Raw genomic sequence first — 26,738 nt, 5'->3', positions numbered from 1 at the left:
GTCTCCAGCCGCGAGAGGGCGCTCTATGTGTTCAGTGTAGACTACAGGAGAACTGAGCAGCATAGAGCGCCCTCTGGCGGCTGGAGATGGTAATGTTTTCTTTTGGTTCATTTCTCTTGGTTCATGTCAAATTAATTTTGCTAAATAAGTCGCACCTGACTATAATTCGCCATACTATAAGGACCAGCCAAACTATGAAAAAAAGTGCGACTTATAGTCCAGAAAATACGGTATGTTTGACCTACGTACAGTTTTACTTGCAATGTTTTCAGCATCTGCCACCTCATTAAATAAAGACATAAATACATGAACAATATCTCCAGAACTGCTCTGAGAGTCACTTAATGAGCATTTGATGACTATCAACATATCAAATACTCACACAAACAAACATCAGGCTGTCAAAATAAAAGTTCGGTTTAACTTGAACAAATTGTGACAGAAATATATTTCTATTACTACAAATCAAATTATAATTAAAGCTTCATCTTTAAGGAATAATCATGCAATTTTTCTTTCATGTTTAAATGTTACCTCTTTTGTGCGGCACTTAAAAAAAAAGAAAAAAAAAAAAAAGGGTTTGTTTAATTTTCATTTGATTGGCAGAAAAATAAAGTGCATTCAATTTCTGAACAAAAATTTTTTGGTAAGGGGCAAATCCGAACACATAAAATTAATAAAACATTTCTGGGGGGAAAAAAATAAATGGGTTTTCATAGGGCCCTACATTGTCTGATTCAGAGAAGGATGCCTGTCCTTCACTAATAACGTCACAGACCTGTGCGATGGTCGAGTCCTTCTCCGAGATCTCCTGTTTGTACCGTGAGACGGCTTTCTTGTGCTCCTGAGACAGTTCAAAGTACTGCTCCTCCTGCAGCACGCGAGCCAAATGCTCCGACTCGGCCTTCGTCACGGTCAGGTCCAGCTGAGCAGACAGCGACTCCCTGCGCTCACAAGATCACATTCAATACGGATGCTTAACACTATTTCAAACTCACAAGATACTCTACAGTTCTTATTTAGTTTTTTTTTTTAAAGCAGCTCTTTTGAAAATGCTACTTGTTGATGAAAAGGACTTTTACTTCTCCGAGAACAGGTCCTGGACTTTTCTGAGAGCCTCTTGAGTTTGTCGATTCTTCTCCTCGTTCTCCTCCTTTAGCTCCTTCACCTGAGCTTTATAGAGCGTCTGAAAACAAGGAAAAACCTCTTGTAATAAATGACGTGACTGCTAGTGATGTCACAGTGAGGAAATGCAGACAAACAGAAAAATCTAAACTAAACCGTCCGTTGAAGATAGTGTTTGCATGCTTTTTTTTCCAAGAAAACCAACACATTCTCCTTCTAATGGTTTAAGAATCAGTCTTTTATTATCTAAATATCGTCACTTCTACATTTTACTTGGAAACCAAACCCCCTGCCTGTTTTGTCAGTGTTCATGTCGTTCCCAGACGCTAAACTAAGCCTTATACCATGGCATTGTTGCATCTTCAATTATTACTTGGTTATAGATGTTTTGAAATGTAGTTAATTTGTATACAGCTGCAAGGGTATAACAGTTTCATCTCCATTATCATTTTTGCAAATTCCCGTAAACCAAGTTTTTTTTCTATTTTGTAACATGGCTTGGGCTGTGTAATCAAAAATATAACAAAATACGTAGTTTAGAACACAAATGTGTTTTTCAGGTCCAAAAACAGAAAATGTACATCTGTGGTACAAGACGAATGACCACTTAATTACAGTAAATGAACCTCCATTGCATTCCAAGTCTGATTACTGACAAATTTGTTCTTCATATAAAAGATCGACTGGAAGCTGCAAATTTTGTCACTGGAATGAAACAAAAAATGCTCGAACCCACCCAATCACATTAACAATTATAGAAATAAATGCATTTTTTATTGCACATAAAAAATTGAAATAAAAGTCATGCCTTCGCCTAAAACAAATCAACACGACTGAATAAAAAGAAAATATCTTTGCATGGCATCTCAAATATCGATCTAGTCATTAAGAGAAGAAGCCACAGATTCTGTACTTTTTCTACAATTACAGTACATTTTAAGGGAAATGTCCGATTTTCACACAAACTGAATTTGCAGCTTGGATGAAAGTTTGTCTCCTGTGAACCAAGCCTCAATCCCATCAACTTTTATATGACTTGATGCATCAAGAAAGATGGTTAGGGTTAGCCAATGACATACACAGTAGATAACTACTGCAGCAAGCAGGTTATAGACGATAAATGGCATCATATAGAAAAGTAAAAGTTTGAAGATTCAGTTGTTGAAAGCACTTAATGAGAAAGATCTCATGTGTGATCTGTGATACTCACTGAGAAATACTGCTCAGCCTCCAGCTGGTCCTGAAGTTCTCTCATCTGACCCTCGTTTCCTCGGTACTGCCTGAGAAGATGCATTTCCATCAGTTACAGTCAGATTCACACACAATATTCAACTCAAGCATCACAGCTCCAGCACAATATTCAACTGGACATAAAAATGACAATTTCTAGGCCCATTATAACAGCATAGAAAACTTGTGATCAATCAAGGGATTATATTTTGATGAAAGATTACAAAGACAAACGTATTCCTAATTTTCAAAGAATGTGAAGTGATGCATTGCTCACAATAGGGCCAGGAACCTTCATAATATAAATAGGGTAATGATTTCATGTGGACTTTAAAGTGGGGAACACAAAGCTGTGTCAGTAGCAGAGGTGAAGGATTAACCGGCTGTGGTTTGGACCGAGGCTAATTCTCAATCCACTCGTGTAAATACTGGCAGCCGAAAGTTTTGGCCAGGTTTACACATAATCTGCAATAATCACTATTTCGACAATAGAAAAGCATTTCAGATATTTAGTGATGTAATAGCTTTTGTGAGTAAGGCTCAGAGCCAAAGGAATGAGGTTATAAGGTCAGTGTTACAAATGAAATCCAACAGAAACAACTAAAAAAAAAAAAAAACTAGGCCTCACAATTTATTGCAAAAAAAGTTTACTAACATATTTAATGCATAAATCCTATGAGAATAGAGTTGTACATGTCTAAAATTCAAGATGTGAGGGCCAAAAACTCACCTGTATGAGTTTTTGTCTTATATTTATACCATATGATTTAGTTTAGCAATATCACATGAGAAATAGTGCTGTTTTTCCTAAATGTCTGCATAACTGCAAATGTGATTTAATTCATTAGCTCCAAAATGTCAAAAGTTAGTGTCATTTTAAGCACACTATTGTCAATCCTGTCTGTTTTGCTCCTCAGTTTTACAAATGAAATAGTTCCAGTGAAATCCTCAGCTGTGCATCTCTAAGCAGTGTTTCTTTATTGAACAGATCCATGTTTCTGAATGATAAAGTGACTCGTTTATAAAGAAAGCTACTTCGCTTTGTTTCTGGGTGAATCAGGCATTTGAACAAATCAGTTGAATGAATGACCGAATTAAAAAAACAACAGCTATTTATAATCATTATTAATGCAATGCGGAATCAAAATATTTCTTTCTAAAGCTACTTTTATGCAATGTCTATCCAAATGATTTCTCATTTAACACAATAATGACTTTGAATGATCTTTTTTGGAGTAATTTCTGAACCAAAACTGATGTGCAATTGATTTGTGAGTACATTATGTGAGTAATAAGACAACTCCTAGATATTCGTAATTTCGTGACCCTGGTGAGGTCAGGAGAGGACAGAGAAAGGACTGTACTTGGTGAGCTGTGCCAGCTGGAACTCAACGGAGCGCTTGTTCTCGAGGGCCGCGTTGATCTCCTGTTTCAGCTGCTTCTCTGATCCTCTCAGCCGCTCGGCCTCCATCGTCCAGTTCTTCAGCTCGTTCTGGGCCAGCACACGCTTCCCAGACTCCTGCTCCAACTGCACCCGCAGCTCCTTCACCTGGTGGGGTGGAGGGAAGAGGAAAGACATTGAACTTGTGATGCTGAAACCCCTTCAGCAGTCTTGTCAAGTCAAGTTCTCCTGAGGTCAGACTGTGGGTTGACCCTCACCTCTTCCTCCAGCCTCTCCTTCTGCTTCATCAGCTGCTCCATCTTCTGCACAGACTGCTTGAGGTCAAACTCCAGCATGGAGCACTGCTTCTCCACCTCCACCACCCTGGTCTCCGCTCGCATCCGCAGCGTGTTCTCTTCAGCCACCTTCTGCTCCACCGCTGGACAGACCAGAAAGATGAATAGTTCATCAATATACCTGCATTTCCAAATCATCTTAATCTAGAACTTCAGTTTGCCTTAATGAAGTGTGTTGGAGCCAATTCTGTTGCTCTTTTTTTTTTCTATTTTGGCGCAAGTAATAATTCTGATTCTGTATTTGTCACAGTTTTATAATTACATAATTGTCACAATTAATCGTAGTTTTCAGTCATGTGTCTGTCACAGAGATTTCCAGGTGAAGACCACCACAGAAGTCAAGTGACCGTTTCTTTCAAGCTAGTTTTCAGGTTTTGTTTTCAAAGCCAAAGAAGAAAATCAAAGATATGTGAACGAACGGTTCAATCACTAAAAACCACGAGACATTCTAAAATGCTTAATTGTAGAAAACATTTAACACGTATTAAAGGGCTAATTCACCCAAAATGAAAATTCTGTCATTAATTACTCATCCTCATGTTGTTCAAAACCCATGAGACCTTCGTTCATCTTCAGAACACAAATTAAGACAGGTCTGATATATTTTTTATATATATAGGCAAGCAGACAAGTCCAGAACATGAATGCATCTTAATGCATTAAACCCTATTAAGAATGGTTTTCTATGGGAAAGCATGCAATTTTGCATGTCGCGTTCATATTCTGGAAGAATCTGTTCACATATATATAAATAGAATGCATCATCAGTAAGGTTTGTAGTGAATTTGGTCTTTTACTAACACTGACTTCACTACATTAGTTGAAGCGGTCAGCGGAGGAAAGTGTTGTTTCGCCCTCCAACCCGACGCTGCTATTAGGGTGTGATGTCACATGAAAACAATGCATTGCATTTCTGTCACAGGTTATTGTTTTTGAATTATTTTGGTATTAAATAGAATGTTAATGTACTCTGTGTGTTTCAATAGAGACGAATTTGGACACACCCTTCTTTGTAGCCTGACTTCCTGTTATTAGATGGCAACCTGTAAAGCAAGACTTTTATTTGGATGTTGTTGAGCACAGAAACACACACATACGATGATTAATCCCCCTTTCCATTAGTTTCCTATCTAATTTGATAAAATCACTGCCATAACACTATATTTGCAAACAGCACTTGATTTGTTCATAAGTATTATTATGGATTTTGGATGCTTATTTTGCCTAGAAGTGATGGATTAAATGTAAAATGCCTAAATAATGGATTTAATTCTTACAAACGTGCAGTTTATCACAGGATGATGGACTGGAGTGGTGTGGATTATTGTGATGTTTTTATCAGCTGTCTGCTTTCATTCTGACGGCACCCATTCACTTGAAGAGGATTCAGTGGTGAGCAAGTGATGCAATGCTACATTTCTCCAAAGCTGATGAAGAAACAAACTCATCCTAACTATGGATGGCTTGAGGGTGAACACATTTTTAGCCAATTTTCATTTTTGGGTGAACTATTCCTTTAAATGCGATATCAGCATCAAATAATTCCTTCAGTCTGATTACTCCACAGGGAGTACTTGCGCTCTGAACTTATTTAAGAGCATCATAATGTTGCTATTTAAAGACATTCTGCTGTTGCATATGCATTAGTGTGAAATCTCCGAGGCGGTGTCTGGGCACGCAGGGAAACGAGACGCTGTGTGTTGTCTGGGCACGCATCACGGTATCGCACGCAAACATACTGTGCATAGCAGCTGACTTGGTCTCTTCAATAGACTCGTATTTGTCTGTGAGTTGAGCTTTCGTGATGCGATGCTCGGTCAGCTCCTGATCCAGCCGCTGCTGCAGAGTCTTCAGCTTGTAGTTCAGGTCAATCTCCAGACTGTTCTTCTCCTAAAACCCAAGAGCACATCGAAACACTGGTTATACAACAGACAATAACTTTACACAAAAACAGTCAATCTTAGGAGATAATTATACACTAATTTATTACACTATTTTAAACACTATACCACTATACCAGTCAATGTGCCAAACTGTAAACGACTAGCTCATTTACTAAAATGCTAGAATGCACAAACTGACATGCATTTTTTTTTATTGCATTAACTTTCATACACTGTCAGAACAAATCTGAAAAAATATATATTTATATACTTTTACAAGGACCTTGTACCTTATCTACGCTAAATTGCTAATGTTATTTTGTGTCATGCAAACTGATGCAAAATAGTCAAAAAGCTAAATTCTTAATGGTCCACAATAGACTGCAATTATGTAAAATCTACAAAAATATAAGCACATTTTTTTATATAACAATACAAGTAGTACCTTCTCAAGAATGTTACATCTGTCCTGCATTTGTTTCCTCTCCAGCTCCACTTTAGAGAGACTGTGCTTCAAGTTTTTATTGTCCTCCTGTAGACCCGTGATGTGAGCTTAAGAAAGGAGACAAGAACAGACTTACATTACACTGCATGATCACAATATTTGCAAAGGAGAATGTTTGGAAATTTTAAATCGAGTATTTCCTGGCACACTAAAGCAATATATGAAGATTACAAAAATAATTACCTCAATCTACACTCAAAAAAAAAATATATATATATATATTTCTGACAACTTTGCAGATTTGCAGTTTTAAGATAAAAGTTTACAAGTATTCAGATCCTTTGTTATGTTATTTGAAACTGAGCTCAGGTGCATCCTGTCTCTCTGGATCATTTTGAGATGTTTCTACACTTTGTTTGGAGCAGATTTGTGGTGAATGATTTGGAAATGCACATACCCGTTTATGTAAAGTCTATACAGTTAAAAAGACACAAAGTAAAAAAACTAGGCAAATCAAGCATGCATGGCTCAGAAACAGCACTGTATCGATCTAAGGTTTCAGATCTGAAGAAGACTACCGAAGAAAAAAAAGAGAGTCCCGACAGTCACATGGAAGCTTCTCCTCAAATCAGGGCAAGCCCTCTCGTACCTTGCAGCTCTCTGATCTCCTCTGAGCCCTGGCTGCAGCTCCGTCTCTCCGTGTCCAGTGTGTTCTGCAGCTGGAGCAGCTCTTTCTCCAGCTGCTGTTTGACGTTTTCTGTGGCGCGGCTCTTCTCCTGCAGCTCGCGATTCACGCTCTCCAGGTGGCTCATGGACTTCCCCATCTCTGAGTGGCTCTTCCTCAAGCGCACCACCGTGTCAGACTCGGCCCGCAGAAGATCGTTGGCTTCCCTCAGCTGTGGGGACAAGGTTGTGTGAGATGGGGTTTCTTAATTATCGTGTGACGCAATATTTCCAGAGAGCCACAGTGTTTGAGTTTAAGGGAATCTCAAGAATGGCTTCCAAACAATAGCACAAGTCACATTTAAACGTATTTTCATTTGGTTAATGTGTCGTGTAAAACATACTAATTATATAGATAGATAGATATGTCAATAATATATTACTTAATATAATAATATAATATTAGTGTGAGTACTTATATATTGCATATATCAAATATACATTATATCCTGGTCTAATTCCTGAATTGTTCTTGATAAGCTTACTTGGTTCTGCAGCTGGGCGACCTTTTCATTGTTTTGACTCATTTTCCTCGAGTCTTCCAGCTGCTCCTTCAAAGTAGACACTGGAAAAAAGGAAAAAACTTTTTTTATGTTTTTTTTTTTTTTAAAAGAAAGATTTAATATGGGGGATGCTTCATCTTTCCTTAAACCATGTGACATTTCCCATTTTCCTCAGTACAGTCAGATCGATAATATTGTCTGTGCTTGCAAAGATAATATTTCTGTTCTGACGGTTACTCTAAGCAAAGTTTCATAATCTGCTTTCTAGAGTATATACTGGAATGAGACACTGAATCCTCACCCTCATTCTCCAGATTTCTTCGTTTTTCAGCCTCCTGCTCCGCCTTTCTCTGATATTCGGTTGTTCGGTGCTGGATCATGATCTTGTCTTTCTCCAGTAAAGACATGTTAGTCTCCATACTCTTCCTTAGGTTACTCTGAATCACATCAGGACAACAGAATAACAAGAAACCGGGAATTAACATACTAAAAACAACTCAAGTTTTAACAGATATTTAACTTTAATTACTGTATCTATTAGAGTCTTGTAAACAAAATAAATACCTTCTGTAATTATCTACATTCATGCTTTAGAGATGAAATGACTTCACTCACCTCCTCGTCTAACTCTTTCATTATCTTGTCTAGCTTTGTATTGGATGCCCTGAGGGGGAAACAAATCAAAATACAGATTTCAAAAGGCCTGATTTTATAGTGAGACATTTTTACTTTAGGTTTGGATATAAGGATGAGGAGCTTAAATGAGAAAAAGTGAATGGGTTATTGATGATAGATGGATTTACAGTAGATATGGATGGCTGAATGAAGAGTTTGATTTGAGATGAATGATGGATGGATTTTCGATACACTGTTGTATTGTGGCAGGATGGATGAAGGGTTTGGTTTCGGTTGATGGATGAATGGATGAGGTGTTTGATTGGTTTAGAATTGGTTTGGATAAGGTGTTTGGTCATGGATTGATAGATATATGTATGATATATGGATGAGGTGTTTGACTGGTTTGAATAGGTTGTTTGGTGATGGATTGATGGACAGAGAAGTTGTTTGATTGGTTTTGGATGGGTGGACGGATGAGGTGTTTGGTTGGTTTTGGATGGACGGATAAGGTGCTTGATTGGTTTTGGATGGACGGATGAGGTGTTTGATTGGATTTGGATGGACGGATGAGGTGTTTGATTGGTTTTGGATGGGCGGATGAGGTGTTTGATTGGTTTTGGATGGACGGATGAGGTGTTTGATTGGATTTGGATGGACGGATGAGGTGTTTGATTGGTTTTGGATGGGCGGATGAGGTGTTTGATTGGTTTTGAAAGGGCGGATGAGGTGTTTGATTGGTTTTGGATGGACGGATGAGGTGTTTGATTGGTTTTGGATGGACGGATGAGGTGTTTGATTGGTTTTGAAAGGGCGGATGAGGTGTTTGATTGGTTTAGGATGGACGGATGAGGTGTTTGATTGGTTTTGGATGGACGGATGAGGTGTTTGATTGGTTTAGGATGGACGGATGAGGTGTTTGATTGGATTTGGATGGACGGATGAGGTGTTTGATTGGTTTTGGATGGGCGGATGAGGTGTTTGATTGGTTTTGGATGGGCGGATGAGGTGTTTGATTGGTTTTGAAAGGGCGGATGAGGTGTTTGATTGGTTTTGGATGGACGGATGAGGTGTTTGATTGGTTTTGGATGGACGGATGAGGTGTTTGATTGGTTTTGAAAGGGCGGATGAGGTGTTTGATTGGTTTAGGATGGACGGATGAGGTGTTTGATTGGTTTTGGATGGGCGGATGAGGTGTTTGATTGGTTTTGAAAGGGCGGATGAGGTGTTTGATTGGTTTTGGATGGACTGATGAGGTGTTTGATTGGTTTTGAAAGGGCGGATGAGGTGTTTGATTGGTTTTGGATGGATGGATGAGGTGTTTGGTTGGTTTTGGATGAACGGATGAGGTGTTTGATTGGTTTTGGATGGGCGGATGAGGTGTTTGATTGGTTTTGGATGAACGGATGAGGTGTTTGACTGGTTTTGGATGGATGGATGAGGTGGATGAGGTGTTTAAATGGTTTTGGATGGACGGATGAGGTGTTTGGTGTTTGGTTTTGGATAGGGTGTTTGGGGATGACTGAAGGATGGATGTATGGATAGATAAGTTTTTGATTGGTTTTGGATGGATGGATGAGATATTTGGTTTGGATAGGGTGTAAGATGATGGACAGAGTGATGTATGGATAAATAGTTTGATTGGTTTGGGTAGGGTGTTTGGTGAAGTACTGGTGGATGGACGAGGTGTTTGAATGGTTCTGGATGAATGGATGAGGTGTTTGTGTTAGATCTCAATGGTTGTGGTGCTTGACTGGTTTTGAAGGACAGATGGATGGTTAGATAAGGTGTTTGGGCAGATGTGCAAATAGAAAAATAAACACCCGCATTTCTGCTCCATCTCATCTCTCAGCTGCCTCTCACTTTGAAGTTGTTCTTCTAGTTGATAAATTCTCTTCTGAAGATTCTCCAACTGAGAGATCAGAGAAACACAATCGGTCATCCTTGCAGTTTAAGAAACAGACTCACTATAACCATGCTATGAAACTCTATATTTTAATGTCTTTGTTCTGAGCTTCTTACATGACTCTTATCTTCCTTTGTCGAGCTGCGTTTGTCGCTTGTCTTTATAGCTTGTTCCCGATGGAACCTGACAGAGAGTCAATAATTGATTAATTTAACACAAACATTTGTCTCTTAGCACCAACTGCCTGTTCTAAATCTCAATACTCACTGGTAGTAGGTAAAGCCCACAAATGGAAGCTGGTTGCCTACAAATGCTTTAGGAATGGGGAATGTCTCCTCCTCCCCTCGATCCTCCTCAATCTCGTCAAAGTTGCTTGTGTCTACGTCACTGCTTAACTCCGGCACCACTGGGGCAGCCGCTACATACGACAATACAGTAATGCATTTTAATGAGAATGAACAAATAATGCTACAAGCACAAAAATGTGCAGGCAGGTACAATTTCAGTTCTTGTTGGTATATTGGTGTCTAGAATTTCATAATTAAGCTGCCAGAAGCTCAGCTCACTCTCTCTGATGTTCTCCCATGCCCACTGGTCATTCTTGAAAAAACTATGTCGCTTGATTTCATCGACTCCATTGCGTCCTAACCGCACCTCCCTAGAGAGAGGAGATGAGATTAGCACATTGTATTTTGAGTAAACAAGCTTTTGTTCACTTCTTGATATGCAACAGAACAGTGATGCAACCATCTACTCCTGACACAGATCCAGGGTGAGTGTTAACTCATAGAACTTATCATATTATCATCTAATGTTTATGATATGAAAGCACTGATCTTAATTGGAATCTTTATGCTTGACCTATCCCAAATCAAGGCTTTGTAGCTCTTAATATTCCTTCTTAAGTTGAGTTAAAAAGCAGAAATTATTAATGAAATGAATGTGTCATTTCCACAAGGCAATGAAACTGAACAACCGAGAGGAACTATAAGTATTAAACATCAGAAGTGCTCACAATAAGCCTAATTGTTGGGAAGATCCGGGGTATTGTTCATGTCTGCAGCACAAACGTGAGGGTGAGACTACACCCTGGTGTTTAATACTTCAGGTAAGGCATTTATTTAAATCCCTAACCTCTAGTAAAAGCAACAGCAGTCAAAACTATAAACTGGTCATTCAGCAAATTTTTTCAGTGGTTGATATATTAATCTTCTGCAGTTTAAATACATTTTTTTTATGCAAACCTGTCAGTGAGGAAAGCACAGATGAGGCTTTTTGCATCCTTTGAGATGTTGCTGTCATCAGGGAAGGTCAAGGCATTCTTGTGATTCATGATCTTGCTGTAGGTGCCCACCAGAGAGTCGGCGTAAAACGGCGTGTCACCTGAGGATGCATTAAATAACACAGATCCTTATTCTCCTGAATGCCTTCTCTATTCCTAGCTTTGTGATCTCACATCTGTTGGGAAAGCTCCCATTCATGTCTTTGCCTTTATGCAGTTTAGTTTCTGAGAATTTAAACTGGAGCCAAAATGCACACTGGTTATTTAAGAAACACATGTGGTGATTTATTGGTAATCTTGTGACTGTTTGTAAGAAGGAACAGAACGATGCAGAACAGAAACGCTCTGGTTGCATTGATGCTGAAACTCACCGACGAGCATCTCATACAGGAAGACCCCCACAGACCACCAGTCACACTCTCGGCCATAGTATCCGTCTCCTCCCTGCGACTTCAGTACCTCGGGAGAAATATAGTCGGGTGTTCCTACTGCCGTGTCACATCGTACCATGCCATCCTGAGAGCGGGAAAAACAAAAGAATAGAGTCTAAAGCAGAACTGAAAGAACATTACATTTGACGGTTTGTTGGCTTTAACAGTTCAAGTGTTTCTCAAATTTGCAGCTAAAAATAGTGAACTGTAAAATTGATTTAAAAGCATGTGTGCAAAAAAAGTAAAAAATCCAGATGTCCTTCATCATCAGCCAGAGAGGTGTTCTATAGTGAAGGCGCGTATGACAGCTAGCGGAAGCTAGAGATTAAGGTTTATAAAGTTTTAATATAGATATTTTAGCATCGATTTGCTTCAGGAGGCCTTTATTCAACCCCTGAAACCATGTAGGACACGTTTTATTATGGATGGATGCGCTTTATTGGAATTCTTTTGGACTATTGAAAAATAACAATCATTTACTGCTATTATAAAGCTTGGAAGAGCCAGGATATATTTCATGTAACTCCGATTGGATTCATCTAAAAGAAGAAAGTCGTAAACACCCATGATGGCGAGTCAATTATGGGCTTATTTACATTCTTGAGTGAACTAACCCTTTAAATCAAACTTCCAACATGTTACAAGTGTGTTGGATCTTTTTTGGATCAATTTATGATTACAACGCAGTGGTTGCCTCTTATTTCAAATGGCTATGAAAAAGCAAGATTGGTGGATCAGTGAAGAATATGCAATGTTATTTTACATGTGATTATACAATACCTCAACACCCACAAACACAAAATGTGATTAAAATATAAATTGCACAATTATTATAGTTATCTCAAATAACTGTGATGAAATCAAATGACCACAATCAGATGATTAATTGGACTATTGAGTTTTCAGAAAGGTTTCAAATCGCTTACCGTGAGTATTATTCCCATTATTAAGTTATAGGTGTGGTTTTTGTTTTTGAACAAGAATCATTTTAAGCGTTTTGTGCCAGGCTTTTTTCCATAAATCATAGTGTGATTGTAAATTTAATACGAGTCAAGTTCAAATTAGATTTCGGCTTTTAGAACAGAATCTTGAGACCTCTTGAGACCAACTAGTCATCCAGTGACTTATGAAAATGTGTAGTTTTGTACCTTGTTCACTTTCATGCAGGTCCCAAAGTCTGCCAGCTTCAAGTGGCCTGCCTTGTCCACCAACATGTTGTCAGGCTTTACATCCCTGAGACAAATGTCAAGCACATAAAACACACATACACATAAACAAATGTCCCACACCAGCAGAAACGATGAAAGGCTTGTTGAATGTATGACTGAGACCTGTGTATGAAGCCCATGGAGTGGATGCAGTCCAGTGCCAGCACAACCTCAGCAGTGTAGAAACGAGCCCACTTCTCAGGAACATCATAGTTGCTCATCAGGTTGACCAGGTCTCCGCCTGGCATATACTCCATCACCATGTAGAGGTAGCGGTCGTCCTGGAACGCATAAAACAGCTGGACGAAAAAAAAAAAAAAAAAAATTACATCATTCTCAAGAATACAGCAAAATGTTTCAAGAAAACATATATATAAAAACAACAAACTAAACACATGATAAATGGCCATCAGAACAATAGGGTGTTTTTAGTTTATAAATGTGGTTTTATATAAATGACAACTAGACATTCACAGCCATATAAGATAAATCACAGAGCTGATTATAAATAATGATCATAACAGGATAAAAGTTTATCTAGACCAAGAATGCTGTTTTCCCAAATATCACCATATGAGCATGTTCGCAAATGTGATATTTTTATCCAACATTTCAATAAACAAGGAGTTAATATTGAGTGAATTACATATAAGTATCAATAGCGTTTGGTTTTTGTGTTCACCGATGAAAATCGATCCAAACAAACCCAATGTGAACATCCGTGCCAAACTCAAGTGTTTGGTTCCTGAATGAATCCGTTTTGAATCTTCTGAGTCAATGCCTGAATCATCCAATCGTAAAGAATGAATGAATCAGCCATCTGGAACAAATCATTTGAATGAATGATTCAATGATTCACTCATTAAGACAGGGACCTGCTGCCAAGTCATATTTATTTATCCATGCCAGGCCTAAACCCACCAAGGTACCAACACAAAAACACACTCAATTAATGAAATGAATATATATTACAGTTATCGAGAAAAAAATAAATAAATTGTCAATGTGGAGATACATGACAAACAGTGTTTGGAATAACGGCGTTTAAAAGAACGGTGTTAGGTAACGACGTTATTTTTTCAGTAACGCGGTAATCTAACTAATTACTTTTCGCGTTGTTACAACGCTGTTAACGTTACTGAACGTTAAATGCGGTGCGCTACTATGCACTGATTTAATAAACTATGCAATCCGAACGCACCCCTGGCTCACACAGCGATGGTGGGTTAATGACGAGATAAGCGGTTGTGATTGGCTAAGGCAGAGTCATGTGTTTCATGGTAGCCAATCAGAGCCAGTGTTTTTACACACATGCCAAACAGCGGCGCCAAACACACACACGCAACAGCTTAATAGGGATTCGCAGCAGAGATGGCGAGTCAGGAGCAATCCGATGAAAAGTTGGCATTTTCAAGGTGAAGATATAAGCACTACTTCAAATTCATTGTGGTCAAAGGCAAGAACGTGCATGTAATGTGTACATGTAATGTGTGACACGCATCTACAAAGCTAGTGGCCAAAAACACTTTTCTAACAAAGATAATACGTGAAGTGCAGGATAAAACTCTTGCTGTCTGCTGACGTGAAATAAATATTGAAAGTTATGTACCTGTCTGTTCTACTCATTTCAACTGACTTGAGAAAACTGAAGAAAAAAAAAAAAAAAAGTACAAATTCTCTGACATGTAGCAACTTTTTTTTTTTTTTTTACAGTAACGCAAATAGTTACTTGCCCTGGTAACAAGTTACTTTTATTATAGAGTAATTCAGTTACTAACTCAATTACTTTTTGGAACAAGTAGTGAGTAACTATAACTAAATTACCTTTTTAAAGTAACGTTCCCAACACTGATGACAAATGAAAACAATGTCTTAAAATCATCTCAAAACATTGAACATGTTTGATATCCTTCGACTGCATGCAATCCCAGTCAGATAGTTTGTGACCATCATACACCATTCTATAAAACCATTCAACTTGGCTTTCGGCAATTAACATCAACTTGTCCCAGAATATAAATCAATGCAGAAATCTGCACAGAAGTTGTGTAGTGTATTCCATCCTCAAGTCAGAACAGTCTGAAGGTCTGACCCGTGTTTGTAGATTTAAAGCTCTAGCAGGAGATGATTCATACCTGTACTACCCAGTTACTGTTGGCAAAGGCCATAATATCCCTCTCTTCCCAGAAGAAAGCAGAGTCCGACCTCTTGATCATCTCAAACTTGCTGAGCAGCTTCATGGCGTAGACTTTCCGTGTGTCTTTGTGCCTCACCTACCGAACACAGAGAGAGGAACATGAACAGGGCTCGTTATTTACTTTACCGTCACTGAACTATGACATTCAAATAAAGTAAACAGTACAGAATATAACACTCGCATAACTACGACTCTATTCACACTAAGAAAGGCAAGCGCAGAAACTGAATAGAGATGATGATTCTTTCTAAAGAAATATGAAGAGAACAAAGCAGCATTATTTCTCCAAATCTGCACACTTTTGGACTAAAAGCCCTAAATGTCAAGTAAAGCCCTGTGATCACAAATAATCCTGAGCATGCATCTCGCTGCTCTATGTGAATTTTGCACTGCTGATAGAAATGAGCAAATAAATGATAAATAGTGGACAAATATCAAAGCTAGAGTCACTGATACACAATGATTCACAGTTTGTCAATATTAAATAAGAATGTCTTGGTAATAGTGTTCCTTCTCAAGACACTCTATACGTGGTGAACAGTTGAAACGTTGTTTTAGCAACAATTTATTATGGTGCTATTTAAACAATGCATTAATTAAAAGCAGTATGTCGGATCAACTGATATAACATCTCGTAGGGGTGTGACGAGATCTAGCGAGAACACGACAATATCCTTGTGCACACCTTTCAGATATATTTGCATTACACTGGCTTTTTAACATTTTCAAATCAGGCAAGTGGCCGCATGATAAATGGGAAAATGACGCAGTGTAGTCTTTAATCAATCATAAAACAGAATTCAGCGTTTAACGAGGAATGTCATGGAATTGGTCAAATTTTGAAAGAATTAATCAAAGTCATCACACTGAAATCAAATCATGATATAAACTAGTATCTGTAAATATTAGGCCACAAAAGTTGATTTAAATATGAATCCTGCATGCTCTGCCTGTCCAGGTTAATGAACAGCCCAGACACGCGGTTTCAAAATTAATCATTTCAAAATAAAAGTCCGATTTGAAGACCATTGACTATTACTACTAAAATGAAACATCAAAGGAATAAATCACACAAAAGATTTCTTAAATTGGTTTTAATTTTAATAGTAAATCCCCTTTTGCCGAAAAGTCTTGTTTGCTTAATTTTCTATATTTAAAAGTTAAATGATTAAATTAATGTTTTATACCTTCATTTGATAACAGAAAAATTTAAATACATAACACAGAATTTCTGAGGGGGGGGAAATTAATGAGGCAAAAAATGAATAAATGAAGGTGTTTTATGCGTTCAAATAATTAGACATACTAAAACATAGGATTTGGTAACAATAAAATATCTAAATAATATGGTGAGAAAAAATAAAACATTTCATAAGGCCTTAAATTACATTTTTGTTCAACTTTTAATACATTTATGTGAAAATGTTTAAGTTTCATGGTTTTAATTAATAAGACATGCTTTTTAATGAATACAATTTTATTTAACTATTTAAAATGAGTCAAGAAAAATTAAACTGAAAAAAAAAAGAACAGAATACAGAACATTTAAAGCATAAAATTGATTAAAATAGAGGTTTAATTTCATAAAGAGCAAGTTGATTTCAAAATGTACTTTGCATTTTGTGTTTCTGAGTTAAATAAAAGACTATTTTCCATATATATTTTATCACTGAGGATTTATCGTCTCATCTCGTCTCACGGTATAAGTGTCTCATTACACCACTACCATCTAGCCCTAATACAGTATGTTTATTTAAAAACATACTATACATAGCACATAGCACATTGGAATGGAAAAACATGTTCTATTTTTCATTGTTTTTCTATGTAAATGTTCTAGATGGATGTGTCACATCACATTTTTGCAGCCTCTTACTCATGAGTGCCATGTTTTTTAGACGCCGCACCAAGGTAAACGAATTTAAACTTTTACACGCAGCGTCGCTCATCAATGTCAGTTCCAAAACAATGGACCAATCAGAAGACACCGGAGGCGGAGTAATACTGTGTTTGCGTCTCTCTAGTATTTCCTTCTCCTCTCAATACAAGCACATATCAGTGGGCGGGGCTAAAAAGGCAGTGATGTAGCAGCAGGTGTTGATCTTCTCCAGCGGAGGCGGGGCTTAGCCACACTATTACATCATAAACTGGCACATTCCAAAACGAGTCGTTTTCTGAGCATGGACTCAATAAAAGCAGTTTTTATACTAACGAGAAAGTTTAGATTTTTTTAAATTTACAGGACACTTTTATAGTACAGTGACCTGTTATATGTTAAAAGATCAAGTGAAATTTGATTTGATTTTGAATCATAGTTAACAGTTTTTTTTATAGTGAAATTGGCCCCCTACACTAAAGTGTGACCAAAAAAAAAAAAAAAGTGGAAGTAGCAGCACAAATGATAACAATACTCCATACACTTACCAGCTGTACTTCTCCAAATGCACCTCGTCCTATGACCTTAACCACTTCATAGTCCTCTGCTTTCATACGAAGCTCCCGGATTTTACTGATTGTGTCCTTATCTAGAAACAAAAACACGTACGCACAATATCAGACAAACATCTGCGTATTGTTAAGAATCCACTGGGCAGCAGAATATGGTTGAAGATTGAAGATTCGCCATTTTGAGACTCACACCTGTAACTGAATGCAGGTGTCAATCTCAAAAACATAGCTTTAGATAACCTCGCTGCAGGAGGCACCCGTTTAGGTGAATCTGTGCACCGCTGAGGGCCCTAAAGGCTTTATCTGACATCCATCTCTGCTTCCCGAGGGAACCGATAACATTCAGACAGATTTGGTGTTCGCTGAGCAACTGGGATTCTTTTCTTGGATGAAGTGGAGTGGCTTCCAAGTTCAACAGATTTAAAAATACAGCAGAGAAACAATATGATTTGGATCATATTTATTCAGTAAAGAGAAGCCAGCAACTGAAGTGAATCTATGTTACGAGAAGGGGTAGAAGAAATCTCGCAGTATTTTCAGAGACATTAGAGAAATGATTTTTGTCATTTTGGACAGTTAGCAAAAATTTTGAGGGAAGAAAACAGTTGCATTTCATGTCATGGGGAACTAAAGTAGTGTCAAGAGAAAGTCAGTCACCTCAATCTTTAGCACTTTGGTGATAAATAACTTGATTTTTAAGTATTTGCTATGAAATAGCAATCGGAGAAGCAATCATTTATTTAAGAACAAAAAGAGATTTGATTTTTAGATGCATCACCATTCTTTTGTAATGATTCGTTTTGTTTAAAATATGAGAGTTAATAGTTGCACACTTGCAGGTGTGTGTGGATGTGTGTGACTGCATGCATGCTATTAAATGCATTTGCAGAATTATTGTAAACAGTTGGTTATGGCTTGTAAACAGAGGGGACAAAACATCTGAAATGTCAAAACAAATCTATGCATGTGAAAGAAGACTTGACCTGCTGCTGTATATGAACAAAAAATATTGCTTGCTTTTATTTCTGGAAAACTTTCAGATACCGAAAGCAACATGTTTATTGCTTGTAGTGTTTTTTGTTCTAGTGACTGTTAATTGCAAATTTCTTGACTATATACACTACAGTATACACTTTTATACCATTTATTTACATAAAAAAACATTTTAAAAGTATTTTTCAAATGAAAAATTAATAAATTAAAACAATAATTGTTTAAATTTGCAATTTGAAAAATACTTGAAAAATATTTTTTAAATAAATAAATGGTATAAAGTTTAAACCTTTTATAAAAGTAAAAATTATAATAAAGTAAATAAAAAGTGTTCAATAATATCTTAACATCATCTTTACTATTGAAATTGGTGTTTCTTAAATTGCATAGAATTGAAAAAAATTTATGGAAACAATTTGATTCACAAAAATCAGACATAAGAAAAAATTAAGTGACATTCTCTTTAAGAAAATAAATAAATAAATAAGCCTTTGCATTAAAATATTTGTTGCATTTATTCATATTATGTAGCTAAATGATTATATTGCTCAGCCCTAGTTCCAAAGCACTGACAAGAATGAGACATTTAATTTTAACAGGTAGGCCTGTTTTGGCCTATGTTTAGACTGCAAAGCTTGATGCATGGATTCAATCTTTCAAACAAAAGATAATATAACAATATAATAATCACAAAAGACTCGTGGTGCATTCTTCTGAAGCCATCTAATATCTCTCTGTTAGGAATAGATATACCCCGACAAATACACTATAATGGCCCCAATGTAAAATTACGACTTTAAAATGTCCATGTCCTTCACATCTGTGTATTGACGGCAAAGGTTTCTATTTAAAAGCAATGCAGTTCCAAGTTCATTTATATGTGACGCTTGAACAGACTTCCATTTTTCCATGCTTTTGGAGTAAAAAATTAAAATGCTATTTCTTATGGTCTCCCGTTTATCTCTATAGAAGTTCACCCTTGGATTGAAACCTGGAAATGCCTTTTGTTGAGTGAATGTTTTCTGACTGTGAGTACTGACACAAAACCAACCCCCCTTCACAGCAAAGCAGCTTGAAACTCTTTATCGGGCAATTCTGAGGGATTCCAGACAAAATACTTACATCTATTTAAGAAGTTATCGATGCTTTTGTTTTTCCTCAGGGCTGGAAAATCAAGGTCATACACCAGAGCATCCAGACTGTCCTGGAAATAAGAAAAAACACAAATATTACTGGAGTGAAATGTGTATTTTGTTGGTTCTGACCAGTAGTTGTGCTACACATATTCATTAGTCATCACTTTTGCAAACTAGGAAAGAAATAGTTCTGCATAATCAGCAAGAAGTGTTCAATTTTACTGAAACGAACCACACTAAAATGAATGAATTTGTCAAGTCCTCTGTTAAAATCCAGTGTTGGTGCTTTCAGTCTGTTGACATACTAAATTTAGAGATTAGTTTTTAACATGCATGGAATATGCTGTATATTGTAAACATGTTAAAAACTAGTCTCTAAATTTGTCATGTTCAAAATAAACACTAAAAAATATTAAATAAATCTAAAAAAATCTATCTACAAGTCAGTGCACCTATGCATCAACTAAAAATTGTTATTGGTTGAAAAAAGCCATTTGCACAATCATCAACTGACTGTTCATGTAAAAACACAACAACGTGTAGAAGATCATTTTATGTTGCAGCCTTATGCTAAAATGCTTTGAATTATTATTTTATGCATCCATCTACACTTTAAACCTCATACCGGCAGAGCAAAAGCAGACTTGTAATCGATTGTGAATGCAAATGTATTAAAAAGAACAAACTGAAACGTGCATGCATCACTGTTTTACCAAAGCACAAGCTGCCAATGATGACTATGTCAATCACTCCCTAAAAAACAAATGAATCATTACTGAATTCACAGACATTATAAGTGAACCTGAAGGAATATATTAAAACAACAAAAAAGCATGTCGCTTCTGAATTGAGGCTGAAGACACATCCAGGCTTACAGTAGATTAAGATTAACCCTGTTGATGTCACTTCTGGCTACCATCAACTGTTTGGTTACAGACGAGCTTCAAAATATCATTGTTCGTGGTCAACAGCTGGAAGTCATACATGTCTGGAACAGTGTTGTCAAAAGACACGGTACTTCGGTACTAAGTCAGTACTAAAAAAATGAAAATGTTATGGTACCAGATTTTTTTTTAAGTACCGGTGGTACAGAGTACATGGTTCTTGATGGGCACCCGAAAAGTGTGCAGATGTGCTCTTTTCATAAAAGCACTGAGAGCTGGCGACATCAAGAGGAGAAAACATCAAACTAACAAAACACTTTAAAAGACAGACACCCAGATCAAATGAAAGAGTTCATTCATGTAGGTTTCATTGTGTTTCCCATGCATTGATTTATTTGTGGCGGTCCGCCACAATATCAAAACTGACACATTTTCCAAAAGGCTTTGACTTCATTGAATAAACATGAGCAATGCACGAGTCAAAGTCGAAACCCGGTGCAGGTGTTTTTATATCACTGTACTTCTGAAGGAAACTGACAGTCTCCAGAAAATGATGGATGTTATTTTCATTTCAGCTTGCTTGAAATGCTTGAGCAGTGTTTATGAGCGCAGGCTCAGTGGTTATCTGTAGAGGTCGACCGATATTGGATTTTGCCGATACCGATAGCTAGGTTGGACCACGTTGGCCGATGCAGATTAATTAACCAATAGTTTTTAAAATGGATACTGAAAAAACTAAAAAAACTAAAATAGTGCTTTATTTACAATAGTAGTAATATAAGTAATAATAACAAAAAAAGTAATAGTAATAGTTGAAATTACCACACTCTAATTCCTAAATTCCATTTTATTTCCAAATTCCGTTATTAAATTTTTCTGCATTCTGTTTTTTTTTTTATTATTATTAAAATCATGAAACTTACAAAAATTACATGATTAGAGCCCTATGAAATGTTTTTTCTCACCGAGGCTTAAAACAATTTAATTTTTTTTTTCTTATAGAAGCCTAATGATTTTTTCCCCTCAGAAATTCTTTGAGTATTTACATTTTTTATTGTTAACAAATCAAGGCAATTACTGAAAATTAAGCAAACTTTTTTTTTGGCAAACAAAGGAGATTTACTATTAAAATAAAAACATGGAAGAAATGTTGTGTGATTCTTCATTAAAAAAATAATGTTTGTTTAATTTTAGTAGTAGTAGTATGCTATGTACGTTCTACTGATCAATAGACTTAAAAACCGGCCTTTTATTTTGATGGTTTTCTGTACATGTGATATGATGCTTTTGCTCGAATCAAACGGTCAGATCACCATGAGCGTCACACGCGTTAAACTTTATGAATGGATTCCACGATTCCGTCTATGTTTTCTGCATCGCGGAAATCATAAGGCCCTACAGTAGACATCTGCCTGCTGTTCACCCGACGTCTTAAAACCAAAGTATCTCCATATAATGGAGCCAGTTGTCCTTTTTTTTTTTGGCTAGTTCTGTAGCCTCCTGTCTGGTTGAGGACGACGCCATGTTCAATGAGAGGGAAGGGGGAACAAAATCAAGGAGGCGGGGGCAAGCACAACACAAAAAAGAGAAAGAAGTAAAGTGGTGGAATCAGAATTAAATATAAACAATATTATCGATATATACAATATGTCAAAATCCATATCGTGTTTAAAAAATATCTCGATACATTTTAAATATCGAGATATCGCCCACCCCTACTAAGCCATACGACGATTTTGGTTTTATTTCAGTTAATCCTTGATTAATCTCTTTTACAGTTCTTCAACGACAGCCATAGTTTATAATCTTCTCTTATTAGCAGCTGTCATTAAAATGGTGAAATGAACAATTCAGTGCTTCATTATGCTTCATATGTAATCTTTTTGATCGGTAATGTATCACAATGTGATGGCGCAACGTGATAATTTTTCTTTTCACTAGGTGTTTTACAGGTATAGTAACTGTTAAAAGCAATTGTTTTCCCAACTTTCCAAACTCTGTAAGAACTCTGAGGTAATAACAAAAGTCTCTATTCAGTAATGTATGTTTGCATAACATCCTGCCACAGTCGCATTCCGCAGCAGGACTGTACACGTCAGAGAGCTATTTTGAGAATGTGGCCAAACAAGCTCCCGACAAACTGGAGGAAAAAACAGCCAAGAGCAGTCAGAAAGTGAAGAGGGCCTTATTTCTAATTAACACCCTTGAGCAGCGATTAAAACATTGCTTAAAGTCTGAAAAAACTAAAAGAAAAAACACTGAATACAGCAGGCCTTTAAATAGAATGTCAGATTAAAAGCATGAACAGTTTCTAAAAACAGGCCCAAATCCAAGGACATAATATTGAGAGTGAAAACATTCTTATTTTAATGTCTCGAGTAATCTCAGCAATTACAGATTTGACTAGTGTTGTCAAAATTACCAAAATACTGAAAATGTATTACAGTATATCTGTAATACAATTGACTCAATTCGATACCCTATTAAAAGCGGCTGTTTTCAGACCATCCCATGTGTAATCAAGATAACTTGTCTTGAAAAGTGCTGATTTAGCACATAGTCTCGGCCTCAGACGTCACGCCCACAGACCACTGGCTAAACGTCTGATGCATATGGGACACAAAGTCAAGTCAATTGGTTTGGTTGAATTTGACAGGATTTCCGCGAGACGTTTGTGTTGCGTTCTTCAATGTTCTGCCTGGAAACAAATATAGCGTGGCATCAAACCCCTTCACGAAAGAAGAAAGGCGCCGAGTTCACAACGGTGACGACGAGTGCTTATCATGATCAACTAAACGCTGTATTTTCAAAAGTAGGTGAAATATTTAAAGTTTGCGGCATAGAATCTTTAAAGTACGGCCAAGAGTTTTACAGAGTGTCTGCTTTTGTGGCGACATTTCCACACCTCGAAACGTGATGATGAACAAAACAAACTGTGATTGGTTGTTTAACATGTCAGTCAAACTACCTTAAGGGGCGGGACTTGGCCAATGAAAGCTGCCATAGATTCCGGACCTACAGTCTGAAACTACGCGAAACTATTGAGCACATGAATCCTTGAGCTGAGGAAATCTGTCCAAAACAGTTTTCCCGTTTGCGTCACACTTTCATGCATCCTGCTTTATAACGAAAAAATGTAGACAGAATGTGAATAAGACATTCATTATTCAGTGTAGCGTTTGATAACACCCTTATTCCTCGGCTGGGGTCGAGTAGAGCCCTCTGAGGCTGCATTGAAACTCCAATTTGGACCTTCAACATTTTGATGCCCGTTGGAAGTCCATTATATGGAGAAAAATCCTGGAATGTTTTCCTCAAAAACCTTAATCTCTTGCTGACTGAAGACAGACACGAGGGTGAGTAAATGATCAGGAAGTTTGTATTCTGGAAGTGAACTAATTGTTTAAAGGGAAAGTCCACCCAAACATGTCAATTTTGTCATAATTAAGTCACCCTCAGGCTCCAAACGCAGTTCTTTGTTCTGCAGAACACAAAAGAAGATATTCTGAAGAATGGTGGTAACCAAACAGTTCCAGTTCCAACTGTCTTCCATAGGGATGCTCCGATCACGATCGGCCGATCATTAATGCGCATTTTGTCAGTAAAGCCGGTTTTCTAATCAGCGGTTAATTCCATCAGGTGCGTGATTTCACATAGAGCAGCTGTTACTACACAGAGCCGTTGTTAACTGAGAAGATGCGCCAATAAACGCTTAAAATTAAGTGAAGCAGCAATGGCTCTGTGTAGTAACAGCTGTTCTATGTGAAATCTCGCACCTGATGGAATTAACCGCTGATTAAATAACCGGCTTTACTGACGAGATGCGCATAACGATCGGCCGATCGTGATCAGAGCACCCCTAGTCTTCCGGTGTATGGACAAAAAATACATTGGATGAAAATGAGAACCAAAACAGTTTTCTTACCAACATTATTCTAAAATATATTCTCTGATTTTCCACAGAAGAATGACATGAGGATGAGTAAATTATATAATTTCAATTTCTAGGTGGACTATCCATTTAAATACCATTCTTCCACTACCAAAAAATAAATAAATAAAATAAACAGCAACAGAAAATGTAACATGCCTAATCTGATGGGAGCGCTGATAAAAACACAGACTAGGAACTGTTCTCATGCATCATTTACATGATGATGATGATGATGATATTTCATCACAAACATACATCTGATTCTCTCAGAGCATGAAAAAAATGTTGATTGTTCAATCTCTTAGTTTAATCTGGACCATGGCAAAGCATCAGTTCACCTAACAAGCACAATTAAAGCAAACATGAAAACAAAATTGGCAGTTCTTCTTTTATGGGATATTGGGGTGTTATTAAATGATTTATCCATGCACATTATTTATATATTTATTTTAAAGTTCCTGGATGATGTTCTTTGGGTGTGTGGGACTCTCTGTAAATGTGTGAATTCATTTAGAGCTGCACTTAAACTGACTGGAACTATTAGTGCATTAAAGAGTTTCAGCACATTGCTCATCTTTCAGCAAAATCTGAATCATAATCATGAAGTCAGAGATCCAATTCCAGTATATCAGAGATAGTAACAATCTGACAGGTGCAGTATTAGGTGATGAAGACCTTCTTAGTTTTCTGTTTTGATTTCTTTTTACTTTTGTATTCTGGAGTGATTTTTAGTGTGCCGTGCCAGAACTACAGCTCTCCCGACAGTGAACACAGCTTCACTACACACAAACAACTGCTCTGCAGATCACCGTAGTGCAGACACTGTGTGACGCCATTTACACAGCCAGTGTTTATTTAACCTGTTCCCATTAGTTTATGTTTAGACACATGTGAGAATGCACTTCCTTCACACACAGCTTTCCGAGAGAGAGTGAAAGAGAGAGAGAGAGAGAGAGCAATGAATCAAACTCAAATCAAATCAAACTTGAAATTAACTAATGCAACACATCTTTTCTCAACCTAACTGCATTATTACAAATCAACTTTAAATGTTAGAATAAATAATTTAATAAAAAAAGTAGGTTAATCATTTTATGTTGGGATTACATGAATCATTTTTGTTGAGTTAATTAACTGACCAGTGTATCTGTAGTTCCAGGCTTCGCACAAAGTGTGTTATTAAAGTATTGTTTATATAAGTCTGTGGTGTTTATTAAAATGTATGTCCCAAGCACACTCCCATGAACACCTGAAATGATATATTGCAGAAATCTTATTATTGTTTATATTGAATTTATTTAATGGGGTCATATGAGGCAATATAAAGTTTTTCTCTTTGTAGTGTTACAGGCTGTTCTGCAAAGATAAGATCCCTAAAGCTGTAAAGACTAAAGACTCAAACCCAAAGCCGTGACATACATTATCAAATTGTGTTCAAAATGTTAGTTGGTACACAAAAAAGTACACCTACTCTCAACCATGTGTAGCTACATGGTGTGCAAAATTACATTTTGATAACACTATATGTAATATCATAATATTTCAAAAGTTAATTTGCCCATATAGCTAGGTAATCTTTAAGATAGTGAGGTTTAACTAATTTGGCTTGAGCCCTGTGCTCTTGTGTGCTTATTAGTGCTCAGGGGGGCTGATATAAAGCCAATATTATTATTATTATTATTTTGTTTTTATTATTATTAATATTTAAGAAATTTGAAATAATTTGACAATGGGTTAAAAAATATGTAAAATAAACATACTTTAGATTACAGTATTTTTCACAAATAAATATTTAATAAATAAAAAAATTGTTAAAAGGAAGTAAACACTGTAACCAACATGGCACTCGGTATTCTGGGAAGTTTGTGTGCATTGGGAATCATATTTTTCAAATAAAACAAGGATAACCCTCATTTTTACAAGCAGCACAGAGTGAAAATGACATAAATATGACAGTGGGCGAACGCATAAAGCACAGAATAATTTGAAATCACAAGTTTAAAGTTTAAAGGATTCAATTCACACGCACTGACCATCACACAGAGAACACGAGATCAT

At 36.9% G+C, this 26,738-nt stretch overlaps 1 protein-coding gene and 1 long non-coding RNA gene across 4 annotated transcripts in view; one reads left to right on the top strand and one right to left on the bottom strand.

Annotated features, from left to right (window-relative positions):
• Nucleotides 1-26,738, bottom strand: part of LOC128024786 (rho-associated protein kinase 1) — a 54,609-nt gene that overhangs the window by 11,517 nt on the left and 16,354 nt on the right. For all 3 annotated transcript variants that reach the window (XM_052610745.1, XM_052610746.1, XM_052610744.1), the window contains exons 2-23: nucleotides 19,849-19,930; nucleotides 17,710-17,810; nucleotides 15,224-15,361; nucleotides 13,212-13,387; nucleotides 13,029-13,113; nucleotides 11,821-11,965; nucleotides 11,412-11,550; nucleotides 10,734-10,825; nucleotides 10,435-10,585; nucleotides 10,284-10,350; nucleotides 10,085-10,173; nucleotides 8,262-8,310; nucleotides 7,948-8,083; nucleotides 7,629-7,708; nucleotides 7,070-7,316; nucleotides 6,421-6,527; nucleotides 5,832-5,982; nucleotides 4,015-4,175; nucleotides 3,720-3,904; nucleotides 2,336-2,405; nucleotides 1,083-1,186; nucleotides 779-944 (exon numbers count right to left, since the gene is read on the bottom strand). In XM_052610745.1, the coding sequence (XP_052466705.1) occupies nucleotides 779-944; nucleotides 1,083-1,186; nucleotides 2,336-2,405; nucleotides 3,720-3,904; nucleotides 4,015-4,175; nucleotides 5,832-5,982; nucleotides 6,421-6,527; nucleotides 7,070-7,316; nucleotides 7,629-7,708; nucleotides 7,948-8,083; nucleotides 8,262-8,310; nucleotides 10,085-10,173; nucleotides 10,284-10,350; nucleotides 10,435-10,585; nucleotides 10,734-10,825; nucleotides 11,412-11,550; nucleotides 11,821-11,965; nucleotides 13,029-13,113; nucleotides 13,212-13,387; nucleotides 15,224-15,361; nucleotides 17,710-17,810; nucleotides 19,849-19,930 (2,721 nt within the window). The remainder of the gene's footprint in view (nucleotides 1-778; nucleotides 945-1,082; nucleotides 1,187-2,335; nucleotides 2,406-3,719; nucleotides 3,905-4,014; nucleotides 4,176-5,831; nucleotides 5,983-6,420; nucleotides 6,528-7,069; nucleotides 7,317-7,628; nucleotides 7,709-7,947; nucleotides 8,084-8,261; nucleotides 8,311-10,084; nucleotides 10,174-10,283; nucleotides 10,351-10,434; nucleotides 10,586-10,733; nucleotides 10,826-11,411; nucleotides 11,551-11,820; nucleotides 11,966-13,028; nucleotides 13,114-13,211; nucleotides 13,388-15,223; nucleotides 15,362-17,709; nucleotides 17,811-19,848; nucleotides 19,931-26,738) is intronic.
• On the top strand, nucleotides 8,324-9,377 carry LOC128024822 (uncharacterized). Its single transcript, XR_008186043.1, has 3 exons — nucleotides 8,324-8,959; nucleotides 9,208-9,269; nucleotides 9,301-9,377. It is a non-coding gene; the product is annotated as an uncharacterized LOC128024822 (long non-coding RNA).

The sequence above is a fragment of the Carassius gibelio genome, chromosome A2 (assembly GCF_023724105.1).
Source record: "Carassius gibelio isolate Cgi1373 ecotype wild population from Czech Republic chromosome A2, carGib1.2-hapl.c, whole genome shotgun sequence".
In the NCBI taxonomy this organism is placed as follows: Eukaryota; Metazoa; Chordata; class Actinopteri; order Cypriniformes; family Cyprinidae; genus Carassius; species Carassius gibelio.
Note: the sequence above shows the minus strand (reverse complement) of the source record. Positions and strands in the feature narration are given on the sequence as shown.